The sequence below is a fragment of the Leptosomus discolor genome, chromosome 6, assembly GCF_034619465.1.
Source record: "Leptosomus discolor isolate bLepDis1 chromosome 6, bLepDis1.hap2, whole genome shotgun sequence".
NCBI classification, from domain to species: Eukaryota; Metazoa; Chordata; class Aves; order Leptosomiformes; family Leptosomidae; genus Leptosomus; species Leptosomus discolor.
In genome coordinates, this window is record NC_141396.1 from 8,961,383 (window position 1) to 8,974,676 (window position 13,294).

Below are 13,294 nucleotides of genomic sequence, written 5' to 3' on the forward strand. Positions count from 1 at the left end.
ATATTGCTAAACTAAACATGTTGCATTCCATGAACAATAACACAAACACCAAAAGGCATTATTGCCTTTTCCGAAAGGAATAATTTAAAAATACATCGTTACAATATAAAGTAAAAAAGCTCTAGCTGAAACTCATATATTGTCTACATTCATTAGCACAATCAACATAACTGAACTTTCTTGTTATTAGGGTTACCATAGAAATGGGCCTAAAGCTACTGCATGAATTGTTACTGTTATCAAAAAGTAGTCTATTTCAGTTTCATTTGTGTGTTTTTAAGAATCTGAATATTCAAGAGAATAAAATACCTTGATATTAAAATTCAGGCTAGAAAGGTGGGGTTTTTTTTAAAGAAATACAAGCTTATCTATTAAAATGAAACAATAAGTTGTATGGCACCCAGACACTGTATAAAGCAAGCATTCTCTATAATTCCATGTTTTTATGCTTGTATATGCTATTCTATCAGAAAAGCAAATGGTGCACAGCTGACTGTATAATGAAATGCTATATATAGATATGAAAATTCCAATAAAGGAATGATATTAACCTTTAAAGTTAGGCAAGCACTTTGTACATATAATACCATGCTTTCAAACAGTTTTACATAAATGTGCAATCAGGCATTACCTCCTCATTGCTCAAGAGACTTACAGTGTATTACATGAAAAAACAAGATCCTAAGTCATCTTTTTAAGATATGTAAGCTCTTTCTAGTGTGTAATTATAATAACATGTAAAAAAAAAGAGATTTTCATAAAAAAAAAAAGATGTAAAACTGCATGTTAACTAATCAACTTATACACAAATGTATATTTCAGACCAAATATAAGGAAAAATTTTTTTACAGTGAGGGTGGTGAAACACTGGAACAGTTTGCCCAGAGAGGTAGATATCCCATCCCTGCAACCATTCAAGGTCAGGCTGGACCAACCTGATCTAGCTGAAGATGTCCCTGCTCACTGCAGGCGGTTGGACTAGATGACCTTAAAAATCCTTTCCAACCCAAACCATTCTATGATTCTACATAATGACACACAACACATTGGCATGCGAACGTATTTTGTGTGTGTCTGAGTTGGGGGAGGACAGTATGTCTGTGTGTACGTCAGTGAGTGCATGCTTTTGGATTAAATGTAACAATTCTTTAAAACATCTCACTGAATTAATAGTACAAAGGGTATCTGAGCAGCAAACTGCTTCACCTTATGAAAGACAAATACTTTGCTAAAACACCTCAACTAGAAGCTGTGTGGTTTATAATCCCCTCTGTATGAGTTTGCTAGTGACCTCAGTGTAATCTTGTCAGCAGAAAGAAATGTTTGAAACACTATTAATAAGAAATCATTTGGATACAAATTTTATCTGAACTGTGTTGCCTTTCACTCTGAAGAAGTTTATGAGACAAAACCTTTGAGCCACTACAAAACTGGCAGTCAACCTATCAAGCTTTTCAGTGAAATGATCTATGAACAGTTTCTCTTGTACCCATTCTCAACAGAAGATTGAATGAATACTTTAGATATGAAACATGCATAGAGAACAAATAATATTCTCTTCAATTTTCTTATTTAGAAAACCTGGGTGATATATCTTTTTCTGTATAAAGAAAGAAAACAGAGTCAGATTGAAACTTCATGGATGGGCTGTTGGGTGAATTCTCGGTATAAAATGCAAGAGGCCTAACAAATCTTTTGGGAGAAAATGACAGCTTTCAGTTTTTCATCCAGTGATCTAACAAGTGAAATTTCACGGAGAAAGGTACTGGTAGAAAGATTTGTGAGTCTTTGGAGGAAAAAGAAGGATGAGAGATTAAAACCTAGAGTACATATCTGATATTTTATGTAGTGTAAGACATTTCTGAAAAATGCTTTGCTGCTCCTAAACTTTGCAATACTTAGGAACTGCTTTAACTTATTTGACAAACAAATAAATCTTGTCCTTTGTTTACTCCTACATGCATTTCCATGCTTACCTGCAAACGTCATCCTGCTTTGTAAGTAGGAATTTGAGGTTTGGTACCCACGAGAACGTTTCAAATTCCTTCTGATTTATTCCTCAGGAAAGATAGTGCCATAAGAATAATGCTTTGGAAATCATCTCATCATATTCTGTATTATTCCTTTCAAGGATCAAGCTCTCTCAGTTGAGCAATATTTCACTATCTTACTTCAGCCCTTCTTAAAAACCCTTTTTAAAATGTCACAGATCTATGGGAGGGATGGGTGGTGGAAGGCGTCAAGAGATCCCAGGCAGGAGGTCGTTCGTGTTCTCCTGCTCAAAGTTTCATTGATCTTTTTGGAACTATGAAATAAAAGAATGATACTTCCCATTTTCTTTCAATGCAGAAGGTGAATATCTTTGATGATATAAGGTGAGAGAGAGTCTATCTGCTGTTTCTTGCCCTTTCAGAAGGCAGGAAAGAAGAGAAGCTCAGCCAGGAGTTAAAGTATAAATATAGATGCTCAAAAAGCCTTAGATAAAGTATATCTTAAGAGGCAGCAATGTAAGTAGGAAAGAAGTGAGAACCAAAATTTTGTTATGAGCAAAGAAAAAAATTACCAGAACTCAAGGGCTTGGCTTAGGGAAATATGATTTCAACTAATTAAATTGAAAGATCGATAGATATGGGAAAAGGGAAGTTAAATTCAGTGTTGACAAACATCAATTAAAGTCTTTTGGAAGACATAATTTATTTAGTTTGTTTGTTTATTTCTTTTCATATATATAATCGTTTCTTACATGTACAGATAAGAGAACCTAAATTCAAATAAAGTGCTCAGCAAGATTTGGGCAGTGCTCTGAGCAGTGGAAAGCAAATATTTGTTCAAAAAGCAATGGATTAGCAAAGAAACTAGAGAAAATTTCTAAATTCATGGGAAAATTGAAACATTCCCACTACACAATGCAAACAACTTACTCTTGCTTTGTATTGGACTGAGGTCATGAATTTTTAATCAATAATGACCCAATTTAGCCAAGTATTAAAGTCAGAAGGCAAAAAAGAACAAAGTTCTGAATTTTCAGCTACACATAGAAGTCTACGAAAATTTCAAAAAATCATTTGCTTACCTCAAGAGCCTGATAAAATTCAGTACTAAAAGATCACAAGAACTGGACAGTAAAGTTTCTCCTCCTCTAGAGGAAAACAAACTGGTATGAACAATAAATGGATTCATAGATATTAACAGCATGATTTTTCATATTTGCTTGTGGTTTTCTTACATTTCACTTCTTACTGTAGTTTGTGTCCATATTGAAGGTAATATCTAAAGAGTCAAACATCCCTGTCTTTCAAGAATGATGAAAGAGATGGAAAGCTTATCTGCCTAAATGGGTGGGCTTTAAAAGTATGTTCTTCAGAATTCTTTTCAACAACAGATTGTCTTCTACTTGTATGTTATTCATACAATTTATTTGTAACACTTCATTCCAAAACCTTACAAAATATGCTACCTATAAAAACAAGTTCTTTGATCTAGATTAAAGGAAAGTATTATGTGGAATGTTATCAAAAACTTGTGTTTGACATGAACTGCTGCTGATGTGCAACAGCAGATTGAAAATAAAGGAGATTTGCTTAAACGTTTACAATTCAAAATGCTACCACACTCTAGGTACTGTTTCAAACCTCATTTAAAAAGGGAAGAAATACACACTCACATAATTTCTGAATAAGAAACAACTAAGTTTCTTTAGTTATATTCAAGGAAAACCAAGGATCAGAACTGAAGTGTGGACCTCTGACACTTTTCATCCAGTTGCCAAGTATTTCTTTCTATTTTGCTCTTCTGAAGAACTTGATTTATGTTTACGTTGTATTTATCAGTCAGCTTACACAAGCTTTCATAGAGTCTTAGATGTGCTTTTGATGACATTAGGAAAACAAAACACAGAAAACTTCAAAAACTTTTTATATGAGAATGTGTTCTTTATAGAATGATGCCTACAGACTACATTGAAAATACTATATTTTAAGCATCCAGGAGAGTAACCATGGAAAACAGACTAGACTCCCTAGATCTGTAAACTCGTATGTTCATATTTGTTGTTAAACATGTCAATAAAACAACCTTATTAACATGAGAAATTAAATCAAAGAATTGCTACGTTCCATCACAACACAATTGTGCACAGAACCATTAGTTAAGTATTGAGATAATTCGAACAAAATATTAATAAGCTGAATAGAATACTGTAGTTTAAAGTAACTTCTATGTGTATTTTGCAATAACAAATATAGAACACTTGCCCTTAGAGGGAGAATATGCTTAACAATATTCATCTGAACAAAAAAAATACCTAAATGAAATAACTATGATAATACACATTTTTCTTCATAGCACCAGTTCAAAGATAAACATGGGCATCAGTATGCTTTAATTTCAGTGAAGGAAAATTGTAAGTGCTAGTTACCTGGCACTTTTAAAGCATATATATAAATTCGCTGTAGATCTACAGCAAAAAAAAAAAAAAAAAAAAAAAAAAAAAGTTATTTAAACATTCATAGTGCCAGTATACTAAGAAAAAGTAATTAATTAAAGGAAGTAATTAAGGAAGACTTGGTGCTTTTAAAAAAAAAAATCTAGATTACAGTACTGTTAAGCAAGTGCTTAAATTTTCAAAAACTTATCAAGATCAGAAGCTTCAAGGGGAAAAAGAAATCACTGTCTAAAAATTGTGAGAACAAAATGAAATATGACATCAGTATTCATCTGAATCATGCTATAGACATGTAGCAGTGTACATAACCTAAGTTTAACCTCATCTAAGTTTAATCATTTCTTAAACAAGTAAGAAGAAATATTTGGGCCAAATTTTCCAACACAGCTGTAACAATTTAGAAAACGAAATAATAAGGTGACTATGTATGACTATTTATTGAAGAGCTTCAATTGTGCCATGGTTTTAATGACAGAACTATTGATATTAATAGAGATAGAATTTAGCTCAGAATGAAAAAAAATACAGAGAGAACAAAAAAGAAGACAGTACAAGCTCTTTGCAGAGAGGGTTGTCTCCTACTCTATGTTCCAATGGCTGCTGATAACAGCACAGTCTGTCACAGCAACAAACAGCTTCCTAGAAAGTTTGCAATGCTACACTATGATCCTCTGCGTTCACTCAACTTACCAATGTTTTTGCACTACTATTTTGAGACTATTGAGAGTGCTGGAATGCATTAAACAGCATAACCAGCCAGTTAAAAGATGTGATTACCCCTCTGTATTTAGCATCAGTGCAGCCTCATCTTCAGTATTGTGTGGTCTGTGCCCCACAATTTAAGAAGGGTGTAAATTTCCTTGAATGTGTCCAGAGGAGGGCATCAAACCTGGTGAAAGGGCTGGAAGGAATGTCCTGCGAGGAGCGGCTAAGGACTTTGGGCTTGTCTAGTTTGGAGAAAAGGAGGCCGAGGGGTGACCTCATCGCTCCCTACAGCTTCCTGAGGAGGTGAAGTGGAGAGGTAGGTGCTGGTCTCTTCTCCTTAGTATCCAGTAATACGACACATGGGAATGGTTCTACGCTGCTCCAGGAGCAGTTTAGAACTGACATAGGAAGCATTTCTTTATCTTTCTGTTGGAGAGTGTGGTCAAACACTGGAAGAGGCTTCCCAGAGAGGTGGTTGATGCCCCCAGCCTGTCAGTGTTTAAGAGGCATTTGGACAATGCCATTAACATGCTTTAACTTGGTCAGTCCTGAAGTGGTCAGGCTAGATGATCATTGTAGGTCCCTTCCAACTGAAATATCTATTCTACCCTAAATATTCCATCATAAAGGAAACTTAGCTTTCTGCAACCTAATGCCGCAATTTCTTTAATTATTGACAGGAAGAAGAAACAGTTTTCTTCTTCAGCATAAAAAGTCCAGGGTAAAAAAAAATAAATCCTTAGAGGGATATTTAAATTGTGTATACAGGACAAAGTGGAGGTGTGATTGTTCATCAAAGCTCTCAATTTATTCTGAAAGATAAAGCTACTATGACAATCTTAAAGTTATTGATACCTCTCTCCGTCGAGAAGCCCAACAGGTTTGTTTGATTTTCCAAACGACAGCGGCTACCAGCAGTAAGGATAAGAAACAACTGCAATTACAAAAAAAAATAAAGTAATTGTAACATAATGGTCCAAAAAAGCTTATTTTTTTTTAGGGTATCAAAGGTAACAAAATTACATATTTAAGCGTGGAAAAAAAACCCATAAAAATAGAGGGAAACTAAACTCTATCAGGATGACAAACAACTGTCAACCATCCAAGTTCAAAGTCAAAAGAGAATGCACACCTCTGATGCTGTGGTTGTCTCCATAAAATGCTATTACTGTCTCCATTAGCATGGGATAAGCTCCATTACAACTGTCCACATACCCACAACGTTCTCAGCAAATATACACTGTATATTCCACATTTAGCAGACGGAAAAAGAGAGTGAACTATAGCAAAAAATTATACCAATTTATACTTCTCTCAGTTTGTGAATTTTGAATAATTTCCTGGAATGCAGGAATGATAACTACACAGGGTGTATAGTTTGAGGAAGCAGGTTTGCACATGACAATAGGTCTGTTTTATCAAATTGAGTATTTATATGGAAAACACCCCAGAGAACATTACAAAGTTACAGTACCAAAGACACAACAGAAGAAGAAATTAAAAACAAAAAAATCAAAATTACTAAAATTCTGCAGTTCACAATCGGAGCATATATCTTCTCTCTTGTTCCAATGTCTTTGTATTTGTAACATTTAGTCCATAAGGGACTTTGATCATTGAACTCGCAACCTCTTGTAGCAAATTTCTAACAAAACGCTTCTAAACTTGACACCTAATGTAAGCAGTCAGAAGATCATTTAATTTTTTAGGCAGTATTTTATAAAAGTTTCTGGATTTTCTAGCTGTACTAAGAACTTTCAGTCCTGTTAGCACATCTGCTGTACGCAGTGTTATCAATACAACCCTGTAACTATTGAATTATACTAGTCATCTGTAATTTTTTTTTCCAAAAAGCTTCAAGATATATTCTTTAACTAATATGGGAAATACCAAGAATTCCTTGAAGTAGTATAGTTCAGAGGAGTACTGCACATAAGTACAAAATATAATCATTATCCATGCAGTAACACCAATGTTTCCCTGTATTGTGCTGTAAACAGAACTGGAATTATGACCTAGAAGATACATCTCCAGAAGTAAGAGCTCATGGCATTTAATATTAATCTGTAATATGGAGACTATTAGAAACCTGTTTTATGGCTATATTGTCACTACTAAGGTAATGGAATGAAAGCATCCAATCATTCCTTGTTCTGCAAGCAACAGAATCAGCTGAATATTCGACAACAAAAAATACCATCCCTCTGAGTGTGTTCAAAAGTCAGCCTCCATAACACAAGCTTTCCTTGGTGATTAAAGTAATACAAAGTGATACGACTTTCTATCAGCAACTTAGTCACTTAAAACTTTTCACTATGAGCTTTCAAAATTCCTTTTTATCAATTTTGTCTTTGAACACCATTGAGAAAATCTGCCAGCATGAGGTCAAGTTTGAAAGAGAAAAGTACTGAACATGTAAAGTAGTTTGAACACAGAATGCTCAATTAAAAATAACAGCTTGGTGGTTTTTCACTTAAGAGACTTAATTCTGTCTGTTTAGCTCCAAGAAGGCTGATTGTTCTGAACCTGAAAGGAAAAAAAGGTTAAAGGATCTGTTTCTAGATGCGAAGTTTGACTTTCTTCTTAACAGCCAACGTCAACCAGCAGCATTTTTATGCAGTTTTTAAATGCTCTTTGGGATTTAGAGATTTTTATATAAAGGAAGATATATTCTCCCTCTCTCCTTGTAAGGTCATTTTAAATACTGTGCTGAGCTTTTATTGGTTCTTGGCACAGATCCTTTAACAAACAAAGGTACTTGGAATTTTCACTGGTTCTGATCAATGGATCAGAACAGTGCAGCATATCTAAGAATGATTCTGCCAATAGAAAATTGTTGGAAGAGACAACAATCTGTAATAAAAGGATGTGAGAGGGCAAGTGCAAGTTTAAGAACCTTAGGGAATTCAGAAGAGAAATATCAACTTTACACTTTAAAGTGTAAATCACCTTTCTACATGGGTCTTCACTGAAAGGAACTAATTGCAGTAAGAATATTTTAATTGATTGACCATTTTTTAACACAGTATTTCTTACTTGAAGAGTTTCTCTTATGAGTTTGCTTTTTTTTTTTTTTATGGCTAAATAAGCAGCACAAAGAATGTTATGACAGAAACTGATCATCACAGAACATTCACCATTTTGGCTGATGCATCACTTCAGCTGATGCACTGATTTCACTTTTTTAAATTTGTCTTTGGCTGTCTCCCTTTCTCCAGATTGCTTTGAAAGCAAGTACAAGTTGACCGTGAATTTATATTTGGAGTCTAGGGAAAAGCAGAACAAAAAAAATACCCGCTGACCAAAAGAATAAATCGAGTTTTGCAACAACACTTTTTAAGCTTCTTAAACCAATAGCTCCTTGCAAATACTATTTACTAGAAATGTTCCCCTACCATATACTGTACTGTCTAGCTAGTAACCACAACAGGTGCTTAGAGGCAACATCAAAGTACTGACATTTTGCTATAAATTAGCATGCAGTGCATGAAGTAAAGGTAAGCCATCTCATTTACTCTTCCCCTCTACAGTCCTTTCAAAAAAATTAAATTAGGGAGACATCAGCAACTCTGTTTAAAATGGTGAACTCAAAACTCCTGAAATCTGAAAAAGAGGAATACATTCACAAGACAGCTGGACACAAAGAAACTAAGAGAGCCTCGCACTATGGACTGCTTCAGGAACTGAATCTCTTTCCTTAGAAAATTCTGTTCTTCGCATTTATTAATTTCTTGAATAATTCTCTTAAGTTAGTAGAAATAAATAAATAAATGGAGAGTTCTGGCTGAAAAACTTCTGACAAATTGCTTCTGTCCTCTGTACATCGAGGGACCTGGATCACACATGGAAATTTCCTCTCATCAGTCAAAACATCGTTTACTTCATGTGCAATGTCAAAATCAGAAATGAGTGTTTCAAAGACACACTCAAAATACTATAAATCATTGGAAAATACAGCACTGATAATGTGAAATGTTTACTTAACACTTCTGCATGATCTCTTCTCGGCAAGTAGACATGAAATATTTGACTTTTTTAATACATATAAGCTGAAGGAAAAAAATATCAAAATTCATGTTAACAAAGAGAAGAAAAACATGGAAAATGGATTTTGTCAAACTAACCTGGTTCCAGGCTGTGATGAGATAATAGCATTGGTTTATTTAGACCAATAAAAATTAAAGCTGACTGCAAAGGATCTCACAATATTGAGTGACTTGGCAATAAAATAAGAGAATGAAATTCAGTGCCAATGAACTGAAGGCAATGTGCACAAGAAAAAAAAAAATCTCTAGCTACAAAAACACAATGATAGGTTCTAAATTAGCAATTACCACTCAAGAAAATGGTCTTGAAGTCATTGCAGATAGTTCTTTGAACATATCAACTGAATGTTTAGTGGCAGTCAAAACAGCAAATAGGATGTTAGGAGAGATTAGAAAAGGAATAAAGAACAAAACAGAAAGCATTGGGATGCCAGTGCATAAATTTATAGTATGTCTGTATCCTGAAGCACCCATCATCTCATGTCAAACACACTAAGTTGAACTTAAGAGGTATAAAAGAGTACAGTCAACTTGGATTTGGGAATGGAATGGTAGCAGAAATAAGCCCTTTTCACTTTTGAAACAATATGGAGTTGAAGTGAGACATGATAAAGACATTAACATCATAGGGAAAGAGTACAACAGCAGAACAAATACAGATGGATGCTCTCCAATCCCCCAGTATATTTCCTAGCTCCTTTTTGTGACAAAGATGTAAGAAAAGAAACCACAATCATAAATAGTGTGTCAAAACAGAGAGCAGTGTAGTGCAAAATAAATTAATTAAAAATTGGTCAGCTGACAGCTAAAAAAAAGAAATTGTCCGAAGGGGACCAACATCAGAAAAGGAAATTTCTAGATGGGTTTGCAAGGCTCCCAGAGTATCTGATTCAGCCAGTTTTGATGAGACTGACATATATGAGCTGAGAGTTTATGTATGACACAGACTGAAAAAAAAATGCTTAAGGGTAAGGAGGACAAAGTGTGCCAATTGGTCAATTGTACCTATTTCAGCAGTTTTTATTTATTTATTTATTTATAAATCACTGCCAAGTTGTATTTACAAGGACAAGGATATATATTCCCCTTGGAATGAAGCAGTTCCCAAAATAATTTAAAAATTAGCATGAATGACCAACTCAGTACGAATTGCTGCTGGGATACCAAAACAAAAAGGATTAAAACAACCTTAAATACTGAGGTGTGCAGTAGTAAGCACATTTGGGAGACTAATTTATCACTCTACCAGGTATCACCAAAACAGATACTATCACAGACTCGTTCTCGAAATTCTGGTATTTGCATTTTTTAAAGGAGGTTAGAAACATTGAGAGAATGGAGAGAAGAATCACAAAAGATATTCAAAAGTTGGATAAAAATCTTTTACTGGCAGTGATTTAACAAGCTCAATCATTTCACTTTTCAAAAATATCAAGTGGTGACTTGCCTATAGTGTGAGTGAGTTCCATAGGGAGAAAACACCAAGGCTCTCATTCATCTAGCACAGAAACGCGAGATAAGAAACAATGGCTGGAAGCAGACACATTTAAATTAAACTCAGACATGATTATGATTTATTTTCTGTATCATAAAATAACGTTACATATACTGAAAAAAAAAAAAAAAAAAAAAAAAAAAAGATTATGCTGCAATGACCAGACAATCTAAGATACAAAACATGGGGGGATGGTAAACAGGGAGTACAGAAAAATATATGTGCTCACACAGACTTGTCCATATGATCATAGATTTGGTCCACGATTTCTGACTCTCTAGTTGGCAGTCTGAACAACATCCAAACAGCTAGATGCCTTTGGAACACATCTGGCTTATGAAATCCGGACCCAGAGTACAAAGTGAATGACTCTCTGCACTTAGGAATCCAAGTCTTTCCAACAAGAGAATTATCATGCTAAGACACACTTAAACCACAGCAGCCCAAGCATTATCAGCATTTTGTTTCTCGAACAAAGAAATTATCTGCCAGAAGAAAATGAGATAGCTTTGCACAGTCGCCCCTTCAAACCATGTGGAACAAAATAGGAGGAAACACTAAAAAAGCATGCTTGAAAACAAGCAATTCATCACCACTGGCATGTACTACAGGCTGATTGAAAGTTACTCTCTCTTAGTATTAAGTAGGAGACAATAAACAATTAGAGAACAGATGAACTGAGGAGAAAGAAGCCTTGAACATAACTAGTCTATGTCCAATGCAGCAGAGGGAAGTGGCCAAGGAAGGGCTGCAAGAGAACAGGGTCTAGCAGTAAGGTCCAGGCTAGATAGCTGATCTTCCCAGAAGGACTCAGGGTAGTATGAAAAGAGAAATACTGATTTAGTAGAATACAGAAAAGGAAAACTGCAAGGAATAATTGCTACCTGCATAACTATTTTTGCAATGCACAGGGTACATTTTTAACTTACAGAGGCCATATTCAGACACATTTAGTGCAGTTCACAGACCTGGCTGAAGAGTGAGAGGGCACTGTTTTCCATAACTGAGAAATGCTTTTCTGTGTTTAGGAGACAGACTGAAAACCCTAAAGGGAATTAGTGGATGTGCTGCTGCTTGATATGTGCAAATTAAAACAAAACCTGTAGATAATCTTTAAAGAAACTCAAATTGCAGGGATAAACGCAGGGGAAAAATCTGTTAAATGTAACGGTCAGAGGGGCTGGATTAGATGAACTAATGACACATTTGTGTCTTAAGCTCTATGAATGCACTATAAACACAGTATAGAATTCCTTTTTTTTCCCATTACATAATGCCTATAAGTAAGTTAGACTTTGTCTCAAAAGCATACTTGCATTAAAATGAAATAGTTTACTTATTTTTGCAGTGATGTAAAAGGAACTATTTAATGAATTAAACATAATTTTTTTAAGGACTAATGGAAGGTAAACAAAACAAACAAAATGTTCCAGCCTTTGCTATTTCTTTTCTCATTCTTTTGTTATTTAACATGGAAAGAGAAATTAAAATGTCTGAAAATGTATGTAAACATTCATGCATGAATAATTGTGGTTTCTATGATTTTACTTAAGCCACTAATTTGCATACAGTATAAATGCCCATACTAGATGAAATCAAATGCTTTTTCAAACTTTAACTTAAATGTAGTATACTGTTAATTCTATTAAAATTAAAAATTGTGTGGGATTCTACTTTGAGCACCCATCACATTTACTCATCTTACAACAGGGGACAAAGTACAGCAGCTCCACACAGCTGCGCATGGTGCAGAGCCCCCAAGCTATCACCTGTTCAGCCCACCGCAGGAGCAGCATCTCTGTGCCAGCACAGCTTGTCAAGACTATTTTTAAAATTCACAAGAAAACTGATTGTCTGTTAGCTCCACCGCAGCATTACACTAACACTGTTATAGTGTCACCATGCTCAAACATATGTGGTAGACATGTCCTTAGATTCGAAGGGGTGTGCCTGCATTGCTGGTTTAGTGTGGATCTGGAGTGGACTTTTTAACAAATCACCACTGTTCCACTTTGGCTCATGCTGTGGAGCAGTCTTGGAGCTCATCAGGAATAAGCTGAACTGGAAGATGCACAGTGTACACTCCAGATACAAAAGGGCTTTCAGGCCAAAGAACTAAAGCAGAGCTAGGCCAAAGCAAGAAAAAGACAACATGTATACGGCGTGGGTGTCAGGTCCGCAGCACTGTTCTACTCAACAGATGATCTCCTATCTGTCCACACCGCTTACTAATAAGAGACGTAAGCACCCAAAGATTTCTTCCATAAAGTTACTTAGGGGCATAGGAGTCTCACTGACTGCCCACATGTGTATATTTACACATATTTTTAAAAGATCCTCCCAAGAGCTTTTTTTAAAAATAGCAGGTGGGCCATCAAGGCAACCATTGCTTAATTACCTGAACCTTGCTGTGCTGAGACAATAGTTAAATATCCCTCTAGATCCACAAAGCTCTTGTTCGTTCATCTCACTTTCTTTGTCAAGTGCACAAAAATGTACACTCCACTAAACAGCAATCTTAACAGTGATCCTATGCTGTATTAATGTTTCTCCTTCATGTGATGGTATTTTTGAACATGAACAAAAAATAGTAGCATTCAGTAA

General features: G+C 35.1%; 1 protein-coding gene across 1 annotated transcript in view; it reads right to left on the reverse strand.

Moving 5' to 3' along the window:
• The window catches only part of ATRNL1 (attractin like 1), a 531,929-nt gene that overhangs the window by 221,722 nt on the left and 296,913 nt on the right, over positions 1 to 13,294 (reverse strand). The window contains exon 26 of the mRNA XM_086466503.1: positions 6,005 to 6,083. Within this exon, the coding sequence (XP_086322629.1) occupies positions 6,005 to 6,083 (79 nt within the window). The remainder of the gene's footprint in view (positions 1 to 6,004; positions 6,084 to 13,294) is intronic.